Consider the following 25,587-nt stretch of genomic DNA (forward strand, 5'->3'; position numbering starts at 1 on the left):
GTTACGCCATGTGGTCGTATGTTTTTACAAAGTTTCAACATTTCAACTTGAATGTGCAGAAGTTGAATTCAGGAATTGAGAATAATATTTTAAGTGTTTGATGATAAACACAAGCAGACGACATTGAAGTAAAAGGAGATACATTTTTAAATTTAAAGTAATCTTTGTTTCAACGTATGCTTAGTTATACTTTGTACTTCAAAATGTTTTGTATATTTTATAAATATGTGAAAATCTCATTGTAATAGTTACGTGAATTTTGAACCAGTTTTGGAACGTCTAGGTTAGAATATCAATTTAGTTTATTTTATCCCATTTGAAGTGTTTATTACGGAATAATAATTGCATTGGCTAAACACAATTTCCCTATTGAGTTGTAGTGATAAATGGCGTTGGTTCAAGATATAGATATGACAATTTTAACTAGATCTCTTAAATTACTCCATTCACCAGATGAAGAGTCAGCAGAACAACTAAGACTTATCATGGAAGAAACCATTAAGAACAAATATGGGAATAGGAAGCCCATAAATTTGTTAGGTTTGGGATTAAATAAGAAGTCCACAAATGTAAGTTTACTATTTGTTAGCTTGTGTTTATAATATATATTTTAAACTATTTAACAACCACATTTAGTAGACTGGTCAATGTGAAATTAACAGAGTAGCAAAAGACGAGGGGTAGAGTATTATAAGCGGAGCCGGTTTTTTATATCTATTAGTACAATCATCGATAGCCTACTTAATATTCATTTACCAAATACATGTTTATAAATCATATCAACATATCTATAGTGGGTAGGGTACGATAAGCGGACCCGGTTTTTTATATCGAAATTGGCAAATGATATTACGGTATCAATTTACAATAACGTGACCATGGAAAGGTATGTTCAATTTTTTTTCCTGAAAACTACAATTTTTCCTGAAAGCAATAGTGAAGAAAAAATTCGTCGGCAACGAAAATCAAAGGAGTTACGATTTTTTGAAATCCTCTGAAAACTCTGTTTTTGACAGTACATCTGGCAATTTTACTGAAATCTAGTACGTTAATCCTGTCAACGATGCCTGCCCGCTGCGCAGTGCTGCGCACTGCTTGCTCTTTTAGAAAAAAAAATTAACTCGAGCTTGCAAAAGTCGAATCCCAGATCACGTGATGCCCCTGATCCTTAACCCTCCAAGTGTTGTTCGACAAAATTTTGTCGGTTATTTTCCATCCTTAACGCAATAATGCCAGAAAGGCATCAATATAATACAATAATAGGTACTTTGGGATTATACCGACCACACTAGTATGAAGAACACAAAAATAGAAATTTATAGAAACAAACATGATAGAACGAAAAAACAACTCTTCAATTACAAAATTACAAACTTACAAGCATTTCCAGGTATTGTGATCGTTATTGTTGTCGCTGTTATCTTATCTTTCTCGAGAATCCTGATTACGGCAGACCGCGCGGCATCACGTGATTTGCACGGTACATAATTGCCTTTCCATTACAATTCAATTTATATTTCTGATTAGCCCCTCTAGAATTTGATATTTTACTGATAGGTACTATCTCGAGGGATGTTTTTCTTTCGTCGACATCAGCGCGGGGCAGCACCGAAGGTGCTGCCAAAGCCCGCGCTGATGGCCGGAGGCACTCGCATTTTGGGTGGCGGAATGTGATCAAGAATAAAAACAAGTTTTTAGTGTTTTTTTAATAAAGAGTTTAGTTTGGTAAATGTTTGTTTTTGTTGAATTTTTGTGTTTGGAGAAATGTAGAGGTAAAACACGGAAGTACAACAAAGCGATGCACCAGCTGAACGGGCGGCGAGACTCTGCAATCACGTTATCTACTAGACGCTCGACTTTGACCTCTGTCTGAGGATGGGGAGGGGTTTGCGATAAGACAATTCCTGTTTTATATTGACGAAATATTGTTTTACGCTAATCTAGTAATCAGTAGAAACGAAATGTGAAATAACGATTCATGTCTGGGTGTGGTCGGTATAATCCCAAAGTACCCAATAATAATATACTTTCCCCCCAGTTTATATGCATCTGTGATAATAATACTTGGCTATAAATGCCCAACCCATGAAAAAAAGTCCATTTTTCATGGTCACGGTATTGTAAATAAATACCGATATTACTTAGCCAAATCATAACCATTTTTTGTAATGTAATATTTCAATTATATATAAGTAACATTTGATTATTAAAAACGACAGTCAATCTCAGAAAACTAAACGACATTGCTTTGAAAGATGATAAGACATGTTTTTTGTGATTTCAACATGTTGGACTGTACAGAAAACCCATTATGTGAAATTTGTGGGAAAGAACCAATTAATGTAACTGTGGTCGTCTTCAGTTTTCCTAATTTTGGTTATAATTTGTTTGATTACTGTAAAAATTAAATTCATATTTTAATTTAAAACATATGATTGTTATTGAGGACTATAGATACTTTTATATCGATTGATAGTCTAGGATTTGAGATGCGAATATTAGGTATCGATGATTACATTCTTCAATATGAAAAACTGGGTCTGCTTATCGTACCCTACCCTCTATAGTCATAATCACAGTCATATTTTAAATTAAAATAACTAATATAATGCACATAATGATAATATTATAAATAATAAATGAGAACGATCAAACAAAGTATTAAAACTGGAAATAGGAAAGACTCATAAAGAGTAATGAAATGATAACAACATAAAAACATTTATAACAGGAAATACGTAATTATTTATATGCTTTCTTCTGGGTAGCAATGATTACTGCTTTCAAAAAGTTGTTTAAGCACCTTCTCTGGAAAACCGTACTTCTCTTATGTACAAATACTCACAAATATTGCTAGCAGGTCAGGTGATAAGTCACTTTTTTAACTTCTTTTCATGGTCTTCCACGAGCTTTCGACTGCCTGTTATTATCTATAAAAGAAAATACATTTACTTTATGAAAAAGTGTTTATAGCTAGTTGATAAAAGTAAGTTATTGTTCAAAAATCAGTATTGTTTATTTATATATAAAGTATAATTAAGTAATATCGTTTTTCAATGTCGATATGAAAAACCGTATCCACTTATCGTACCCTACCCCAGATGAATTTCACTTTATCAACCTATTGCTATCGTCCTCTTGAACAGACAATAAGGTTTCAAGGGTTGGAAATAACAAATTACAAAGTTTTATAACATTGTTGTACTACTTTTCTCGTATGGTGTGGTATTTCCTTGTCCTACGTATTTGTGCTGGGTATCATGTGATCCTGTAAATTCTATTGGTTACTGCTAACATTAGCCGTTGCACCAGTATGGATACATCACATATCAATAATTGGCTGCACTATAGTAAATGGCCACCACCACAATTAAATACTCTACCAAATTATCGATCAGAAATACTTAAACTATTGAATACAAAAACGGTCTAATTATAGTTATTTACAGTTAATTATTGCCAGCTCTTTTTCGTGTATTGAATAACAATATCGTTCCAAAATTAATACAAGGAAAGTCAAATATATGGTATTTAAGTAACGGCTACAAGATAATGTGGTGATGTACATGTGTTATATGAGTGACAAGCTATCTAGACATGTTATTCTTCCAAAAAAACAAACTAAATTTTTAACTGTGTTGTTACATTTTATGAATACTCATAGCCTAAATAGTTTTTTAATCATCATTGAATTTTTTTTGTATATATAAAAAAAGTTGAACCATAGACCAACTGTAATTAGAAATACCTTTAGTGTTTAATTCGGTTAGAAATTTCAACATTTTGCTTTCGGTAGACATGCGTATAGATGATTCAATTGTGACGGTGGCTGCTTATTACACTGCAGCCCAATAATTCTGAAATCAGGTGACTATGCCTCAAATAAATTACGATTTTGTTAATTTAGATCATTTGAGAATAAAAGTTCATATCAGCCTGACACAAGTGCCTCTGGGCATCAGCACTGTGCTGCTCCTTGTTGGTAGAAACAAACGTAAATCTCTGGAGGAAATCTCTGTACCTATCATTAAAAGATAAAATTCTAAAGTATTTGATCACAAATGCCTTCGGCCATTACTGCTATTTAGTAAACACAACTTACAGCAAAAAATTATTGTAAATTTACATAAATGTAACTTTCTACTACCTTGCAAGAAGTAAAATCATTATTTGTCATTTTTGTCCCCTAAATCTTTATATTGTTTTGTTCAGGAAGAAAATTGCAATAGATTGATAGTGCGGATTTCATTGCCAGTGTAGATAATAGTCAATTTGAAAATAATGCAAACAAATTTATCTAACTTTTTACTTAAACAAATAAATAGTGTAAAAACATATTTTAAATAAGTAAGCAAAACTTATGTAACAATAACTTCCTAATTTTGTATGAACGTACAATCTACTTCAAAACCACCAAAATAATCGGTAACTTCCGATCAAAAAAATATCTTTTCTTCTATTAAAAATAACACATGATTACATGAGAAACCCATACTCTCACTCTCACAAAACACAATGACCAATTGAATAAATAAATTACCTAATATTTCAACTGCTCAAGTATTCCACACTTAAACAGCCCAAAACTAATTTATAGTATTAGATTTAACGCACTGTGGTTGTTGCGTAATGAAGTTATCTTTGAGCCAGTGAAGACCACTGCATAGTACAGTTCTTGAGGTGCTGTTCTATGCTGTTTTGACCACAGAACTCTTAGGCAAGCTATCGTATATGCAAATAATGCTGAAAATAGTAGGCCTAAATAAAAAAAAAAAAAAAAACAGTAGACAAATATACTACTCTTGGATCTTGTTGTATTTCATTATTATTACAACACTTTTCAATTAATTTTGATTGTATCTCCTGTCGCCAACTTCATTGATACTTGTATAGCCTAGTAGAAACATGATAAACCAAATATTGACCTCTAGAAACTGATCATTAAGAGTAGAGTTAACATTAACCCCAGGCCTGTGGGTGTGTATAATGCATTTCACATGTGTTGTTCAGCCAGAGTTACCAATCATAATTCCAACATTACTAACATATGTTAGTATTGTTGTTTGATAAGATCCTCGCACAGGCCAGTGGCCCGTGAGGACGGACGGAGTAAGGCTTAAAAGGGGATCAGCCTCTCCTTTTTTATAAAAAAAAGAAGAAAAGATGTGCTCATCTCCCTGAACAAATTATACATATATGGTTTTAGATTGTGTGCTCTGTGTGTTGATATCTGTACGTTGGTGTTATATGTGGCCAAGGGTGATAGCTTATATGAGTGTTCCGTTGCTACATTAACTATAGTGTTACAATATAGTTCTGTTTGAGTGCATGTACATCTGATATTATGGATGAACTATCTATAAGTCCTGCAAATTTTAATCTAAACCAATGACGTATTTCTAAATGTTTAATCGGCCATGTGCAAATATTTGAAGTGAAATAATGAATTTTTTAACGAAACATGGTGTTTTTAAGAGTGTGCATGTTCATTATTTGTTGTTTTAAATCTGAGAGATTAATATTTAGACATGTGAAATCTAGTTAAAAATGTTGTAATTTAAATAAAGCGTGTGTTGGATCTTTTTTTAAATAGACATGGCTGGACATAGAAACTTTTTCGATCTTGTAACGACATTGTAACCATTTGAATTTAGACGTGTGAAAGAGTTAAAAATGTTGTAATTTAAAAAAGTGTGTGTTGGATCTTTTTTTAAATAGACATGGCTGGACAAACTTTTTCGATCTTGTAACGACATTCTAACCATTTGAAGCTGTTGCATCAAAAATATATTTGAAGCTGTTGCATGAAAAATATATTTCAAGCTGTTGCATCAAAAATATATTTCTTTGGTGTCTGGTGTTTCAGCATGTTCAGTCGTGGACTGGTATTCATTCTGTCGTAAGTTTTCCAAAACATTGGCAGTGCTCTGATAGTACTTTAAATTGACAAAGCTAAATTACAATCGCGACTGACGAATCCATGAGCTGTGGGTTTTTGGTGTCATTGAACGACAAAACAGGCAATCTTTCCTTGTCTCAGTAGAACAGTTGAATAGGGATACCCTGCTTGATATTATTAGGTAATGGATTTTGCCAGGTACTACAATTGTAAGCAACTGCTGGAGAGCATGCAATTACCTTGGTCGAAGAGGAATTTCGTTATTTATCTGTTCCCCATTCCCTTAATTCCGTTGACCCAGATAACGGCACACATACAAACACAATTGTTGAAAGACACTGATGCGAAGTGAGGGTAAATATACCATGGTGTAGTGTCTGTGAAGATCACTTTGTTTGTGTTCTGAGAATACAGTACAGTAGAACCCCTCATATCTGGCCACCACGGGACCGAGCCCCTGGCCGGATAATGATTCGGCCGGATAAACCAACCTACAGTACACAGCACTTGACGAAACAAAACAATTGTACTGTACTGTACTAACCGGACTGGAAATAATCAACGAACTGTTTACAGGTTAAACCTATTAGCTCAACTGAGGACAACACAGGAAAATGTAAACAAATAGATACACCAAAATAACGCAAGTCATGGGAGACTAGTGCGTGCAACTGCGCTTCTGCAAGCCGTGGTAAATAAATTTCGATATTGGCTTCCGGGAAGTGGCCGGATAAACCGAGGTGCGGTAAAACCGAGGCCGGATATGAGGGGTTCTACTGTAATGGTGACTTCTCTTTTTAACCATCCATTTTAACCTTTATTATCCTAATGTTGCCTATATAGGACACCTTAATATAGTGTATTATTAATTGTATTCAGTTATCATGGTAGCAATATTCTACAGGCAAATGTGAGTTAATATTAAGTTACAGTTAGTATAGTTTTGCTCATATCTATTGATTTTTTACGAGTTACATTTTTGAAAATTGAATTAAATTTGTGTGCATTTTTTAAAATGTATTTTTTCTTCACCAATATGGAAAGTCATGTTTTTGACCTATTGAAATCGTTTTGAAAAAGTAACGAAGTTGTAGGAAATTAAAAGTGGAACTACTTTTCTTGTTGGTGACATATTTGAGCCTAGCCATTCAGGTAAATAATGCAAGTTAAGGCTTCAGATTACCTACCAACATACAGTAAATAACCTATATTGGTCCCAGTATTCATTTTTTTAAGCAATATTTTGTAGGCCTTCTACATAAGGTTGTATGAAAAGATTGCTACCAGATGTTTCCTCAATTCTTTTGTTTGCGTTTTTAGTGTTTTAAAATTTTATAAACAAAGATAACTAGAATGTAATGAAATGAAATGAAATGATTTGAAATGAAATGAAATGATTTATTAGCCCAATAGAACATTACAATGTTATAAGGCTCGTCAAGAAATAATAACACTAAATACTAAATAACTTACTAAATAGTTATTCTCTACCTGTTCCTATACACAGAACAACCCATTTTAAAACATCTTTCTCTTACAATAGTCAGCATTTTTTTAACAAATTACCTTTAGCATGGAGAGAGATTCCTACATTAAAGGCTTTCAAAAAAACTATTAAAGAATACATGCTTCAAACTGAAATTTAAACTTTTGACGATTTTCGTCCGAATTCACCAGAAAATAATTAAGATGTGAAATATCATACCACCTAGTATTAGCTATATGTTACTTGTGTTGTAGTTAGTATTTTTTTTTTTTTTTTTTTAACATGATGTGAAAAATACAAAAAATAATTAATCTATTAATTAATTTATTGAGCTGTATTATTACTCTTTGCATGTCTATTTGACACTTCAGTGATGGAAGAGAGCACAATCACCATCTACCTCTTCAAGTTTAGAAAGAGATTATCCATTCTATGTTATGACATACTTTATAACTGAATTCATATGTTCATTTCTGCTGTTTGCATTGCTACTTATCAGAGTTGTGCATGAAACAACTATATATAAGTGAGAAATCCGGGTTCGACTCCCGGCGGAGCAAGTACTTTTTGTGATTCGATGTTTATTGAAATTATATATATTTATATATGTATATATTTGGAAATTATGGAACTTTAGAATTAATGAAAGTATACAAATATTTTAAATTAAGTATGATTGATGCTGTTCTTTATTTGTATAATTTTAAATGTAATTGTACAAATTATATGAGTAAACTTGTTTTGAATTTGAATTTAATGTATATATTGATGCCCCATTTGAATGAATTGTTCATATTAGTCAGCCATAATTTACACACCGGTATATACAGTTTTTTTTATTTTATATGTGTGAAGACATACCTACCTGTAAAGCATGTCTTAGTACATTTTCCTGTACAAGTATACATGTCTGTAAAGATGTTCTATGAGTACAGAATAAAATTTACCATATTGAATAGTAAAATTAATATCTTAAATTTTAGGTAGATGATGCCGTCAGAGGCAAAAGAATAAAGTTAGATGATGGTGATAACAACTCTCCATTGTACCTGGGTCCAGTAGATGAGTCTCAGACTTCTGACTCTGACAGTGATGATGGAGTGGCTCTGGAGATCTTAGATGATGACTTAGCATGTGTGGTTTGTCGGTGAGTCACCTTTCTATATTAACATATTTGTACATTTGTGGAGACTTTATTATGAGTGAAGCAGTAGAGAGTTTATCTAGTTAGTATGTTTTTATCCATAGAACAATACATATCAGGTTGAGCTTCATGACTAGATAATCCCACTAACCCAAATTGGTATTATCTCGAAGCCTGTATCGAAGGTACCATTGTATAAAAAAGATCCAGTACAGCCCATGCCTGGTCTTGCCAAGGGAAAGTTCTTTACAATTTTAATTATGACATTTAATAAATATTCAATCATTTCCCAAATACAGTCTTCAAATACTCAAGATTGTTACCAATCTTTCAGTCAATAAGATTATTAAAAAAGAAAATATTTATGAACTTGTGCAAAAAGAAGTGAAATGCAGCGCCTTCTGTCATCGATTTTAACACCTCCTGGGGTAGAACCAAATATCTGGATTGGTATCTATTACCCAGTATGATTATTACTATGACACCACTACTACAAGCCTGAAATACCACAAAAATCCAAACAAACACAGCAAAAATATTAACAATTTTTATATTAAGTCACCACTGTCATTGTAAACCTGTAGACATCTCTTTCTTCAGCTACATCTTCAAGAATCTCGAGTTTTCAGCAAAATTTATTGCTCAGAACCCATTGTCCATTTGTACAAAAAAGTAAATAAAAATGCCACATTTGAGTATTGTACATGATTGTACATGCCAAATGATTTTGAACATATCCAGTTAGTACCAAAATCCCAAGTTGTTATTTCAAGTATAAGTAGGAGGTGGAGTTTAGGACCAGTCCGTGTAATTATATCACGTGATGTAAACTAAATCTGTCATATATACATTAGACATTCATATTTTATCCAAGTTTTGTTAATGAAAGTGTAACCTGATTGTATAGTGGGATGGCTGTAGGTGCTGGCAACAACCTGGTGGAGTGTTTGGAGTGCCATTCTCTCTACCATCAGGAGTGCCATAACCCTCCCATCACTCAGGATGTCAACGACCCTCGGTTTGTCTGGTACTGCGCCAATTGCACCAAAACGTTAAACAAAGTGGTATGTCAACTATTTACTGTTTTCTATTTAAATATGTTTAAACTAATATTGTCGTATAATTATTTTAATTGGTTAATATAGTAATGGGGTACTATATCTCACCCCCCAGTCACTATAATACTGCTAAAGAAGTTATCACTATCATTATTGTAAGATGTCAAAACTCAAATACAGTACCAAGTATTTCTCAAGAAGAATTGTTGGTGCCATCCAGACACAAAGTTTAAGTTTATGATATTGTACTTATTCATGAACACTTTCAATAGAGTGTGATTCTGTATTGTCTTTGTACATATCCTTAAAAGCTTATCGTAAGACTCAACCTTTTCTTAATTTCATTACATATGATATAAAGAAACCCTGAAATGTGATCACATAATACTATGTTAAGCAAATATTTTCTGTTTACAAGGTTCTAAAAAAATAGTGTTGCTATAAAAAATCAAACTATGCCATAAAATCAGTTATTAGTAAAATAGTTAATGGGCATTATCAAATAAATACAATTCAATTTTAAATGGATTCATTATAAAATTGGAGGATGTACAGATAACAAAAAAGTTACAGTGAGCCATTGCTAATTCAATAACGCTATAATGACTATGTTATTGCTGATAATTAACACACATACTACAATTTAGTATGTGTATTAGTTAATATTACTAAATGATGTTTTAGGGTACTTCTAACAGTTCTAAGGGATCACCAAGCAATACCAGTCAATCGAGCACCAAGTCAGTGAAGTCTAGCTCCAAAAGTTCTTCTTCCAGCAGTAAGTCTTTCAGTGGTAAGTTGAACTCTGTGGTTACAAGTCGGTGTTGTAATAATGGTGTGAGCTAGTTTATTAATTACTGTTGGATGTTAAAGAAACAAATAGCCTCAAAACAGTTAGAATTTTTTGTAACTGATCATTTTAAGCGTTTGCTTACACACATCTTTCAATCATTATTTGTTATGAAGATTCTTGGAGCATTGGAAATATTTTCATTTTTAATACCACTAGTGAATTACAACAAATATTCCAATATTAATTTCATTAAATTAACCCCTAGAAAAAGAAACCAGAAGTTGATTTCAATGACCAAAAGTAGTCACTTTTTGACTGAAGTTGACTTTTTAGACTAACTTAGTTGACCAGCTACTATAGTGCCAGAAATAACATAGACCAGAGGAATGTTATACTTAGTATAAGTTTTTTTGATGAAAAAAACTTTATAGAACTATGCATTCATATATTTTCTTGATTAGGACTACAACAAAATAACACCCCACAAGTACCTTACACTGAAAATAAATTACAATGACTGGAAGTAGTCACTTTTTTACCAGAGTAGATGTTTTAGACAAACATATTATATACTTTCGTAATTGGAGCAATAATGTAAATTTTATTGTAACCAAATAGGAAACTGACATGTAAATCATTTTTCTACATGGTCCCTTTGCTTTTCAACGCACTTGGTCCACCGTTGTACAAGCTTCCTAATGCCCTCATTAAAGAAGGTTTCCATTTGAGCTGCCAGCCATGAATGCACTGCTTGTTTCAATGCTTTGTCCAATGTAAATCGACAGCCTCTTCATGATTCTTTGAGTGAACCAAGCAAATAATAGTCAGAAGTGGCAAGATGGAAGGAGAGCCAGTACTTCAAAATTTAGTTTCTGGAACATTACAGCAGTATGCGGACGGGCATTGTCGTGCACCTTTTGACAGCAGTCCTCGTCATTTGCTTTGAATTATAGGCTTTAGCTTGGCTAATCTCTAACGTACACTGTTTATTGTTGTGCCCCTTTCCTCATAGTGTTCCGGTACTGGACCTTGTGCATCCCAAAAAACTAAGCATAAGTTTTCCTGCAAATGGTTGGGTCTTGAACTTTTTCTTTCACAGCGAATTTTAATGTTTCAATTCCATACTCTGCCATTTACTCGTAACAATGGATCCTTCTTTCATCATCAGAAACAAACTTGTCTAAGAAGTTGTCCCATTCGTTACCAAAGCAATCCAAATGTGTTTGGCAGATGACCAAGGGCGTTTGTTTAAACAACTATATGTTTTGGGACCCATCTTGTACAAACTTTATGAAACCCAAGTCTTATATGGATAATTTCGTAGGCAGAACTGTGACTAATTTGTAGACAATTTACTACTTCGTCAATAGTTGAAACTTGTCTGTTTAAAGAGAATCATTGCACGTGAACGCTTAATGTTTTCTTCATTTATGGTGGTAAACGGCCGTATGGCTCCTTCATTGTGCGTAAAATTTGTGTGACCATTTTTGAAATTTTCAATCCATTTGTAGACACTCTGTTGTGGCAAAAACTGTTCCCATACTGTACCGAAAATCTTCAATGAATTTCGGCTTCTGATACACCTTCCGACAACAAAAAGCAAATCACTGAACGTTCCTCTTCTTTGGTCCATTTTATGCTTAACCATGGTATCCATGAGAGTGATAAGTAAACAAACCTACGTGTTTGAAACTTGCAGAGATATGATAACAAATAAGCTTTGCTTCATCAATTTATAAAACATTAGTACTACCACCATAAAATAGGTAACTAAATTGTGGACCCTTGTACGTACATATTAATTGGGACAACAACATAAATGTTACTAAGGCGCAAGGAATAACGTAGACCGGATATTTTTTGACCAAAGTATGCTTCTCATACCGAGTAGTTGAATATTTTTTTAATCGTGGAACAAAGAAAACTCTACTATGGCTTGTGTGTAATATAATTTATTCAAACCATACAACAAATATGTACCATGAACATGTCTACATTCAAAATTATTATAGGCTCCGTTATATTACATCCTAAGTGCTTGCACTAAGATTACTACAGATAATATTCCTCCTTTCGAGCTTGAAATATTTTAAGTGTTATTGAAATTGTTCATTTCATTCAAATATCATGGAATGTTTTAGAGAAATTTGTGTTTCGTCAGTAATCATAAAAACTTTTTCACTATCCCTCTTCAGAATGTTAAAACACTGCCCTTTAAATGTAAATTTGAATTATTCTGAAATTGATCAGGAGATTAGAATATCTCCCAGTGGCAATCAATCATTTTCACGAGTTTTTATTATGTTGTTATGTTGTATATCTATTCCAGTGTAACTTTCTTAATATCCATTTGACAAAGAATAAGTTTGGGTCAGTTTTACTACTCTCTATCCCTATCTTACCTTATCAGGAAAAAAGTCCATTTGGGAATTTAGAGACATGCTTATACGCCCTGTTGTGCTGAATTTACCTTATTGCTGACATCTGTCAGAATGATCCTATTGTTTTAGAGTCTACAATTCCATTTCTGTCTTGTGTTGAGAGATCAGGCAAAGCCCATGTCTCGAAACCTGAGACCCAGAGAAACTGCTATAGTAAGATTGATAGTGCAGCAGGTAAAATCATACAGAGAAGTTTTTGGCATTATACAGAGTTCACAAAACAACTGTCATGAGAGTTGTTCAGCGGTTTCAGGAGACCAGAAACGACAACAGAAGGCGAGTCAGGGTCAGCCTCGGGTAACAAGTGCAACTGACAATTGATTTTTAAGACTGGACGCATTAAGAAGAAGGACTTTTACAAGTACAGAGCTTCAAGGATTGTCAAGAAAGATTCGTAACGTTGCAAGTTACATGCAGAACCATTTGTCAACGACTTAGTTTTTTATAGATAAATAGCAGAAGGCCTGCCAGAGGTATTCTTCTCACCAGATGGCATAGAGTAGTGAGATTGAGGTTTGCTTAAGTGCATATCGATTATTGTGCCTAACTGCTGCTGCTACGTCTCCCCTAAGTCTAATCTTGGCTATCTCTAGGTATTGCTTTTACTCACTAGCCTCACAATTTTTTAATACAAATGTTACTGTGTCTACGTATGAATTCAAGTCATCATTCTTACTGTCACCATACAGAGGTATAAGTTTAACTGCCGTTTCTAAATTCATTTTGTTTATTTTCTCTATTACACACTTTACTAACCTACACTACGCATTGAGCTCTCTTTCAGAATTCAAAATCTTTTTCTTATTAATTTTAGACTACTCTTAAATTCCCTTTCTACAGTCTGGTTCCACTTAACAATCGCTGTCACTCACCATTTGAAGCAGTAGATGTTTCATGGTGCTGATCTCTCCTTATCTCAGCTGGTAGTGGTGTGGTTGGCGTCAATCATCCAACACGTCGTCTTCCCCCGTCGCCTCGTCTCTCTTCTTTCTTCTCCTTGCGATGTCTTCTTTTCTTCTCTGCCGGCTGTGCTGACGTCGTCCAGGCAGTAGTCACTTAATGTCCCGACGTCAACTCCAGGTGCAACCACACGCCTGACACCATTTATGTTGCGGGGACGGTTAGCGGGCTACCCGAGTGGCAAGATAACCCGTAACAATGTTCACCTTGAAGAGTAGGAACTCAAGAGAAGACTCGGTACATCAGGTTAAAAATAAGTTTATTGAAAATAGTCACTTGGCACAACTCTGTTCACAACATGTAAAATGAAAACACCTGTATAAAATTACTACTAAGAATAAACTATTAACACTATACTTTGTGGTACTTATGTTTCACAATTCCAACATCTAACTATTCTGCCTACTACCGCGACTGGTTCCTCGCTGTGCAGTCTGCGGAGACTGATCCCAACACCGTGACCGTTCCTCACTGTGCAGTCTGCGAAGACTGATGACTACTGCTGCGCCTCGCAGGGCTTAAATAACACAACCCATTAAGAGCGATTATCGCTTTGTACATATCATTGTCCAAAGTGTTAATGATCTGTAGATTGCTGTGTAAGCAGTGACAATTTGTTAATGATAATGTTGTATATCTATTACTTATCTAACGTCTACTCCTCTCATGCTAACACTATTCCAGTTATTGATACACATTAAATAATACATACAATCATGGCCACATGTTCTTACATACTAATATGATTACAAAATAATGTTACTATACAACACCTCCCCCCTTAAAAAAAGAATGAGGTGTCATTCCTATGATACATCGTTCTTTAGTTTTTGGTTTTATTTCTTTTTGATATCTTTATCCTATCTTCTAATGGTAGATCATCTAATTCAACCTCGACATCAACTGTTTTGTTTTCTTCAGGTTTTCTAAAACTTATAGGCAAATACTGTTTCTTACTTTTTAGACAAAATGTACAAAGTTTACAACGCCATATCACTAAAATTGCAATTATGAACAAGGCAAAGAGAGGAATAGAATGTTTTACATAATCCACATCATTGTTCGGCTCATATTTGTGTAAGAGTGAATCCAATTCATCTAATCTAATGCTCACTGTTTTTAGATCATTTAGGGTAGTGGATACAAATCTGACGTGTGCTATAACGTTCTTTAGTTTTTGGGATATATTCTCATAAGAGCTATCATCTAAAACTACTAAACGATCAGTTTTCTTAGGAATCCTAATTACGCTACTAACATTACTATCTATTTTACTTTTATATACAATTTGGTATATATTCTAAATGATCATCCAAACATTTCACATTTAGTGGGTAGAGTCAGAAGTCCGGTCCCTTGGACATATTCTGTTCCTTCGTGCTCCGGGAGACCGTCGGTCCCTGGACACGTAAATGTCATCACCTCTTCTCTTGGTAAGACAAATATCCATCGGTCAGTTCCTGGTATCTCCGTCCATATTGAGGTTGCTATGTAAGATAGACAAGTGTCGCACAACTCTTTGGGCGGTGTAATCTGCCTGAAGTACGCAGATTCACAGGTGTCTTGACCACTGACAAGGTTGTTTACTACGTTTGGTCCTACACACATCTTAACAGTTTTACCTTTACAATCATTAACTTGGCATTGAGTCATGGGGACCTCTGTTCATCCGTTGAGACAGCTATGTAGTCCGTATGTGGCTGGACATAGGTGTAAAGATGGCTCTTCTCTGCTCCAGGCGTTCCAGTTGGCACAGGTAATACTTTATACAGGTTGTAAAGTCTGTCATTGTTTTTCAAGGGGATATTCAAAAAGAATCATAACGTGGTTATCGACTAACCATGCACTCACTCTAATTAAACTATAGTACTCATGAATGGTGTGCTCAGTGACAACAAGTGGAAGTGTGGAACCAGTTTTCAATTGCGAGTTAATATCTTTCAAGTACTTAATCAATTCATCAGGTGCAACTAAAAGTGAACTCAATTGATTGTTTCTCATTCCATCTATACCTAAGTATAAATCAGTAACTACACTGTCAACATCTTTACATATCAAATCTATTATTTGTAAAGCTCCGAGAACTCTGAAATACAATTTCATCCGTTCGTCTATACTAAATACTTTACGCTTGGTAAGCTCCTGCAACTGTTCTAGATAGTTTTGAGTCTTAATTATTGTATCTTGATTTGTTCTAAAGTCCTTAAAAGTATGTGTTATGTCTGAAATAGCATGTCTAACTACTGTAAGCTGGTCTCTTTCTAGCTGGTAAACCCTGTGCTGATTTAAGTCCATTGTGGCAATTTTTTCATTGTAGTACTCTGCGTCGTCGTCGTCCATGGTTCCAAACAAAGTCTTCATTCCAATTCCTATTGTGTTAAACAGTCCTCGTTTTCGTCTGTTTGTCGTCACAGGTTCAGTGCCTATGACTTCGTACAGTCTCTTGATCTTCAGTCCGGTATTATTCATATTGTCTCTAGTCTGCTGAAAATGTGCTTCTGTCCATGTAGATCCCAAGGAAGCATTCTCTAACGCCATAGTTTCATTCCATATCGCTTCCAGTTGTGTCAGTTTTTCTTCTAAGTGCTCTAAATTTGTGTCAATTGCAATGGTCCAAAATTCTGTGGCTAACAAAAAGGAAAATTCCTTCGAGAAATACAATCCTGGCCGGTCATCTAGTCCTTCAATTCGGTAGCATTTGGTGCTCCCTCCAGGTAAGGTCAAGAGGAACACTCCCACCACCTGCAATAATAAAACTTGCTTTAGTTCCTGTCTCTGAGGTGTTTTATTCTGTTTATGTGAACTTTATATTCCTGCCTCCCTTTCTTGATAGTTACATTCACATCGCTATTTATCTCTATAATTTTGTAAGGTCCTATCCATGGCATACTTAATTTTTTGCTTCTTCCTCTCTTCACTTGTGGTGAGTGTAACAACACCCAATCATTGACTTCAAAATTCTTTTCTCTTGCCTTCTTATCGTACTGAGCCTTACTATTTTCTTTAGACTTCTCTATGTGCTGGTTAGCATTGTGATAAGCTATTTGTAGTCTTCTCTTTATTTCGTTTACGAAGTCATCTTCAGATAGATCAGGTTGAAGTTCCTCTCTCATCCAATCAGTGGGTAATCTCATTTCCCTACCGTGTTGTAAGTAATACGGAGAGTACCTAGTAGTACCATAAGGTGTGCTCCTGTATACCATCATGACATACGGTAGCCAAGTATCCCAATCCTTTTGATCCTTTTCTACAAAACATTTTAGATGTGACATAATTGTTTGGTGACTTCTCTCTAATATTCCATTAGACTGTGGATGGTAAGCAGTTGTTTGGATTTTTTCTATTTTTAATAGTTTACACGTTTCTTTTAAAACTTCACTTGTGAAATTTGATCCTAAATCTATTAAGAGTTTTTCTGGTGTACCGTGCCTGCAAATTACTTCTTCTACGAATACTCTAGCAATGGTTTCGGCTTTCTGATCTGGAATAGAAAATGCTTCTGGAAATTTAGTAAAATGATCCTGAAATGTAAGTATGTACTGATTCCCTGCATGTGTTTTAGTGAGTGGACCGACTACATCTAGAGCTACTTTCTGAAAAGGTCATGTAACTGGTGTAGTTAATTGCATTGGAACAGGTGCCTTCTCATCTCTCGTGGCTGTCTTCAGATTACATTTTACACACGTCTTTACATAATTCTCGATATCAACATCCATATTCTTCCAATAGTACCTTCCTTTGATTACCTCTGATGTTCTTTCTATACCTTGGTGACCTCCAAACGGTGTGTCGTGATGCGCCTGCATGATTGCTGTTCGGTTATCCTGGAGGACTATTAGTCTACGTCGCCCTCTGTTGTCAACATAGTACACATAACCTGCTTCGTCTTTCTCGTATGTGTCAATAGTTCTTTTTATACTCTTTATTTCTTCTTCTTCATCTTGCTTTTCAAGAATTTCTTCTGGTGAAGCTCCTATTTTAATTATCTGTACTCTGCTCAGTGCATCTGCATTTCCGTTCGCCTTTCCTGCTCTATGGATTACTTCAAAGTCGTACTCACTCAGTTTAATCGTCCATCTAGTCAATCGACTTCCTGGATCTTTTAAGCTCATTAACCATCTCAGTGGTCGGTGGTCTGTAATTACCTTGAAATGTCTTCCCCAGACATATGGTCTAAACTGTTTAATTGCCCAAACAATGGCTAACAATTCTTTCTCTGTGGTGCTATAGTTTTGTTCAGAGTCCGACTAGTGTAAGATACTGGTCTATCGTCTTTACCTAACGTTCCTTGTGATAGTACGGCTCCGATAGCTTCCTGTGATGCATCTGTTTTCAGTAAGAATTCCTTTTCAAAATTTGGATATTGTAATACAGGCTCACTAATTAATTTCTCTTTAATCTTCTGAAAAGCATCATCTTCTTCATTAGTCCATTTAAAGTCGACATTTTCCTTAAATAGGTTATTTAAGGGTTTGGCGGTTTTAGCAAAATTTGGAACAAATCGTCTGTAATATCCTGCAAGCCCTAGAAAGCTTTTTAGTTCTTTAGTGTTTGTTGGGATGGGACATTTTTTGACTGCCTCTACTTTTGAAGGATCCGGTAGGACACCGTCTCTTGTAATTACATGACCCAAAAATGCCGTGCTTTGTTTTAAAAATGCACATTTTTCAGGTTGCAACAACAGCTTGTGTTCCCTTAGTCTTTGGAATACTCGTTTCAAATTGTCTATTTGATTATTCAAATCTTTTCAATAACATACTATATCATCCATATATACAAAGCATGCCTTCCCTATTAGTCCTCTCAGCACTTCATTCATTAATCTCATGAAACAGGCTAGTGCTCCTTTTAGCCCAAATGGCATTCGGTTATACTCAAAATGTCCCTGAGGTACGCTAAATGCTGTTTTTTCTTTATCACTCTCTTTAATCTCTATTTGGTGATACCCGGATGCTAAATCAAACGTTGAGAAATAGGTCATCCCCCCTAACTGGTCTAAAATCTCAGTAATGTTGGGTAGTGGATGGGCGTCACCTTTGGTAATTTCATGAGTCTTCTTAGGTGTGCCATCTGTACTTTTCTTGGGTACTAATACTATAGGAGAATTCCAGGGGCTAGCACTCTCCCGAATTACTTCATTACTAAGCATGTCATCAATATGTTCTTGTATTATTTGTTTTTGAGCTTCTGGTAGTCTATATGGTTTTTGATTAATTGGAGGTTGACTTGGATCTGTAGGAATTTCGTGTTTGATTGTGTCTGTGCATGTCAAATACTGATCAGGATAGCGGAATACATCTTTGAATTCATCGTATAATGCTTTGATAGAATTTCGTTCCTCATCGTTCAATTGTGCAGTGTCTATTAAACATTCAGACTGGCTTACCTTTACATTGCTCATATTAATCATCTGATTGTCTACTTCCATTTGCATTGTATTATAATCTATTTTTACTCCTAATCTTTTTAAAATATCATATCCTAATAAGCCATCTTCGTCTAGTTGGAAACTTTTGAGTACAATATGTACAGGGTGTATTATCTCCTGGTTTCTTATTTTAATGTGACAGTCAGCCTGTCCAATTGTTGTTATTGTGGTTCCTATACCGTTTAAAATGAGCTTATCTTCTCTACTGTCTCTAATCCAAACATCATCGTGTAAGCTGGCTAACTTTAGGATTGTTACATCTCATCCACTATCTATTAGCATTTTACATGTTCCTGTCTCACTTTCCTGTATCTCTAACTCGAGGACGCCTTTTTGTTCCCCTTGTACTCTCCCAACTTGTGCGCAAAGGAGTTCCTTCCGGGGCGGGAATTCATCGGAAGGGATGTCCCGTTTCCGTGTTGCTCATTCTGCCTATTTGGTACACTTGTTTGCTGCTCTCGTCTTTGATATGTGTTTTGGTGTGTGTTGGCAAATCGTGATGTATACTGTTGTTTTGGTGCACGACAATCACGGGCAAAATGTCCTGGTTTACCACAATTGAAACATATGTTTTGACTGGTCATAGCCTTAACTTGACTTATAGGTCTACTCCTACAATTTGCTGCTTTATGCCCAACTTTGTTGCAATTGAAACATTTAGTGTCACCTGTCATGCTATTCTGTGGTCTTCGTCTCCGATCTAGATCCCTATCCTCTTCTAATTCAAGTTCTAGACTTAAAGCATCCTTTACTGCATCATTGAAAGATGTAGTTTTTCTATTCAGCAATATACCCCTTATTGGCTCGTTTACGCCCTTAGTGAAACTCTTGTGCATACGGTGTTCTGTTGAGACTTCCGCAGCTTTAGTTTCAACTCCGCTTCTAGCTAGTGCTATGATTAATTTGTGCCCTAGCTTCTCTATCCTATCTGCATAATCTCTAATCTTTTCCTTATATCCTTGTTTAATGTATATAAGCTGATCCTCAATGTAAGAGTCACTCTGTTGTTTATCTCCACGTTCAATCAAGAACTTCTTTAATTCAGTCCAAGTGTCTAACTCATTGCGCTTAACTGCTGCTGCTACGTCTCCCCTAAGTCTAATCTTGGCTATCTCTAGGTATTGCTTTTGCTCACTAGCCTCACAATTTTGTAATACAAATGTTACTGTGTCTACGTATGAATTCAAGTCATCATTCTTACTGTCACCATACAGAGGTATAAGTTTAACTGCTGTTTCTAAATTCATTTTGTTTATTTTCTCTATTACACACTTTACTAACCTACACTACGCATTGAGCTCTCTTTCAGAATTCAAAATCTTTTTCTTATTAATTTTAGACTACTCTTAAATTCCCTTTCTACAGTCTGGTTCCACTTAACAATCGCTGTCACTCACCATTTGAAGCAGTAGATGTTTCATGGTGCTGGTCTCTCCTTATCTCAGCTGGTAGTGGTGTGGTTGGCGTCAATCATCCAACACGTCGTCTTCCCCCGTCGCCTCGTCTCTCTTCTTTCTTCTCCTTGCGATGTCTTCTTTTCTTCTCTGCCGGCTGTGCTGACGTCGTCCAGGCAGTAGTCACTTAATGTCCCGACGTCAACTCCAGGTGCAACCACACGCCTGACACCATTTATGTTGCGGGGACGGTTAGCGGGCTACCCGAGTGGCAAGATAACCCGTAACAATGTTGACCTTGAAGAGTAGGAACTCAAGAGAAGACTCGGTACATCAGGTTAAAAATAAGTTTATTGAAAATAGTCACTTGGCACAACTCTGTTCACAACATGTAAAATGAAAACACCTGTATAAAATTACTACTAAGAATAAACTATTAACACTATACTTTGTGGTACTTATGTTTCACAATTCCAACATCTAACTATTCTGCCTACTACCGCGACTGGTTCCTCGCTGTGCAGTCTGCGGAGACTGATCCCAACACCGTGACCGTTCCTCACTGTGCAGTCTGCGAAGACTGATGACTACTGCTGCGCCTCGCAGGGCTTAAATAACACAACCCATTAAGAGCAATTATCGCTATGTACATATCATTGTCCAAAGTGCTAATGATCTGTAGATTGCTGTGTGAGCAGTGACAATTTGTTAATGATAATGTTGTATATCTATTACTTATCTAACGTCTACTCTTCTCACGCTAACACTATTCCAGTTATTGATACACATTAAATAATACATACAATCATGGCCACATGTTCTTACATACTAATATGATTACAAAATAATGTTACTATACAACAATTGGACTATCAAGCAGTGGAAAGCAGTACTCTTAATGATGAGACAAGAGTGTGTCCATGGTCTCTAGATAGATATCAACGAGTTTGGAGAAGGCGAGGAGAACACTTTGCTCAGGCATTTGAACGCCACAGGTCCCCTTTGGTGTCAATAATATTTTGGGGAGGAATAAATTATGAGGCCTGCACAGAGTTGGTGATTGTTGGTAGACCAGCTCTAAACGCTCGTTGGTACATAGAAGCTATTTTATAAAACTAAGTTGTTCCTTTTGCACCCTTCGTGGGCCCTTAGTTTGTGCTCATGCATGATAAGGCCTGTCCGCACAATACACCAGCAATATCTGGTTACTTAAGGGAGGCTGGTATTAGACTTCTGGAGTGGCCACCAGGAAGTCTGGACCTTAACCCAATAGAACATGTATGGGACACTATAAAAAGTCATGTCAGGGCCAGAAGTCCACTTGCAAACAACCTTGTGGAGCTGGAACGAGAATGCCTATTGAAGTCATCTAACACCTCATAGCAGGAATTCGTAGAAGACTCCAGGTAGTCATCCAGTCAAGGGAGGGAAACTATATAAAAGGCTACTATTGATTTTTCCTTTTTTAGCTTATATATATTTGTTATTCAGTTGGACAAAATTTTATAACATATCAAATTGTGTTTTTTTAAATATTAGCTTCTGCGTTAATTTTGTTCAGAAGTGTATATATATATATATATATATATATATATATATATATATAAAATATATGGACATATATAGTGTATGGATATATATACCATACGTGTTCAGAAAGTAAGTACCATTTCATTCTACTGCCGCCGTAGCGCTGCAATCAGTGGAGTTTTACACATGCACACTAGTCCTTTTTGTTCACTGGCTATCAACTCACGCCATTTTAGCTGTTCTACGTTTTCAGTTTTCTCTGAACGTTTAAAATGTTTAAGACAATTAGTGATCCTGCCAATTGTGAGATTCGTTCTGTAACAAGATTTTGGAATGAAAGGAGTGTGAAACCGGTTGAAATTTATCATCAACTTCTAGATGTTTACGGGGAAGACCTGATGAATGAAGGAATGGTGAGGAAGTGGATTAGAATGTTCAATGGTGGTCAAACAAATGTGCATGATGAGAATCGGAGCAGTTGGCCTTCTCTCGTCACCGATGATCTGGTGAGGGCAGTTGATGAAAAAATATAAGAGAACAGACGTTTCACTATGACAACACTATCTGATGATTTTCAACAAATTTCACGCACTCTTTTGTACGAAATTGTTACGGACCGCTTAGGTTATTGCATGCTGTGTTCCTGATGGGTTCCAAAAATGCTAACTATCATGCACAAAACCAAAAGACTGGGAAGTGCTTTGACTTTTCTCACATGGTACAGTGATGATGGTGAGAATCTTTTGAACAAAATTGTCACAAGTGATGAAACTTGGGTCCGTCATGTCTCACCTGAATCCAAATAGCAGTCAGTGGAGTGGCGACACATGCAATCCCCGAAGAAATCAAAATTCAAGACGACAATGTCTGCACACTGTATTGTTCTTTTGGGATCGGAATAGTGTTTTTCTGATTAATTTTCTCCCAAGAGGTGAAACCATTAATGCAGCAAGGTATTGTGAAACCTTAAGAAAACTAAGATGGGCAGTTCAAAACAAACGGAGAGAAATGCTCAGTAACGGAATTGTTTTGCTCCTTGACAATACTCGGCACCATACCGCTGGTGACATTCAAAACATTGGTTCTGCAATTTCGTTGGGAGCCTTTCGATCATCCGTCCTACAACCCGGACTTCGCATCATCTGACTACCACTTGTTCCTGCAGATGAAGTGCGAGCTAGGCGGCCAATGCTTTGAAACCGACGATGAACTGAAAACTGCTGTGGAGTCATGGCTACATTCATTGGTGGGAACCTTCTACGAAGAGGGTATAGACAAATTGATTATCCGCTATGACAAGTGTTTGAATATTGGTAGAAACTATGTTGAAAAATAGTTTAAGGTTTGGGCTTTCATGTAGAAATAAAATTGTGTTGAAAAAATATTGTTTTACTTGTTTTTTTTAATGGTACTTACATTCTGAACACGTCTTGTAATACATGTACCTTTGCATAAACCATGTACATTCTATAACAGTAGAAAAACTATTGCCCATATAGGAGTTACTACATGGCCAGTTGGAGGATTAAGTTCATTAATGCATGATTTGAAAACAGTATTTTTATTATTTGTAATGCAATGACAACATTTTGTGCTGTATACTATTGTAAACCTGACATGTTAAAAACGATTGTTCTTATTAGATGCTGCATATTCCAACTGGATGTTGTCTTTTACATTAGATTCTTTTAAAATGCAATCAGTCTTTTGTAAAACTATGTAAAATAACTGTATTTGTAATGAATTACTGTATTCACAGCTTTCTCCAGCTCCAGTAAACCTGCCACAAGCTCCTCCAGCAGCAAGCACAGTAGCACCAGCAGTGGACACTCCGTCTCCAAGAGTAACACTGTTCCTGTACCAAAAATCAATATAACAGCTGATAAAAGACTTCAAATCATGAAAAAGAATGCAGCAAAAAAACAAGAGAAGAGAAAGCTAACAAAATAATAAGTTTACTACAATCAACATTGTACAGTATAATAATTAAGAACAGTATTAGGTATTGTTATTATAAGTATAAATAGTCTTTGATATCAGTAAGACTTGTAATAAAATGTAACATCATGGTCTGAATTAGTGTTCTTTCTAAAAAAAATATTACTATTCTTAACCCAAAGTTTGAATCTTGAGTTTAGCTCCAGTTCACCTTCCTCTTAATGCAGTGTGTGTAAACTAATGCTGTCACAGACTTGACTCCTGGAATCTGGAGTCATGTTCGTCCGAAGGGATCCAAAAAATGTTGGTGACAAAGAACGTTTTTGATTATATTTTAGATCATTGTAAGAGATGATATAACAGCAATATAAACTAATGTATTACTATGTAATATAACATCTTGTCTTCATCTACTTTATTACTATTCTATTTTTGGTTTGTAATAACTTGAATGTGTTGTTTCTGATACATAAATAAAGAAAAAAGCTAACTTGTGTGACAAAAAATAAATTGAGATGCAGGCAGTGATGAGTTGTTCATTGTGTATGGTCTTCGGCGCTTCTTTTCTACCCAACTTGATGAGGGTTGAGGTGCTCATATGATCTAAGAATAATTTTTAGATATTATCTCAAAGTATGCTTTGTGTCAGAAGTGTGGGGTGGCACTAAAGGCACCACCGAAGTCTGCACTGGTGGGCAAGGGTATTTATAATCAATCTTGTCAGGCATACTTTGTAGCAGCCACTTATGAAACCAGAAATAATAAATTATTAAATTAACTTCATGCAGATTTCAAGTATATTTTTTATTTGTTTTATTTTAAATAAACTCTCTTATTTTGTTTTAAAAAAATATTTAAAACTCAAAGCGCTGTTGTTGCGCTATGCAATGTACTTGAACCACTCGAAAGTACTAATTAGATGAATTAGTCAGTGTGGCACACGGTCAGCTGACTATCAAATGTCATTTTTGTTCAAAAAAACTTTGTTGCCAAATTTACCTTATTCAGAATAAAATTTAAAACAATTTGTATTTTTGTAATTTTTATTACGTTTTTAAAAACAATTATCCATTAGTTTAAAAAATTTCATCATCTGCTAGTCAACAAGATCATTCTTGTAAATGAAAAACTGAAAGTGTTTTCTTTTTCTTATAGAGGAGGGGTCTCTAAACTTTTTAGCTCAAGGGCCAAAATGAAACCTCTTTAGAAGCAGGCAGGTCAACAACTTTCACATATAATTTATTGAAAGACAATGTGGTTATGGGAAAGTATACTAACTACCAAAAACTGAGAGTTTTACTAATACAATGTAATTTTTTTTTTTTTCAGAAAACTATCAAAATTTAAAAAAATTATCTTGTATTTAATGAAATTAAAATTTTGACAGTTGTTGCAAAAACATTAGTTAAAAGTTTCTGTTGAGCCATTCTTGTGTGTAAGAGATTTATACGGTTATTTTTTGCCAATAAATTATCTACCTTGGCTTAATATAAATTATTGGATTTTAGCTATATCT

At 35.2% G+C, this 25,587-nt stretch overlaps 1 protein-coding gene across 1 annotated transcript; it reads left to right on the forward strand.

Moving 5' to 3' along the window:
- On the forward strand, positions 1-24,595 carry LOC124359590 (integrator complex subunit 12). Its single transcript, XM_046812471.1, has 5 exons — positions 1-569; positions 8,369-8,532; positions 9,437-9,593; positions 10,272-10,380; positions 23,893-24,595. Exons 1-5 carry the CDS (start codon positions 387-389, stop codon positions 24,081-24,083), a joined length of 804 nt encoding a protein of 267 aa, XP_046668427.1. The 5' UTR covers positions 1-386; the 3' UTR covers positions 24,084-24,595.
- The last annotated feature ends 992 nt before the right edge of the window (positions 24,596-25,587 follow it).

The sequence above is a fragment of the Homalodisca vitripennis genome, chromosome 4 (genome assembly GCF_021130785.1).
Source record: "Homalodisca vitripennis isolate AUS2020 chromosome 4, UT_GWSS_2.1, whole genome shotgun sequence".
NCBI lineage: Eukaryota > Metazoa > Arthropoda > Insecta > Hemiptera > Cicadellidae > Homalodisca > Homalodisca vitripennis.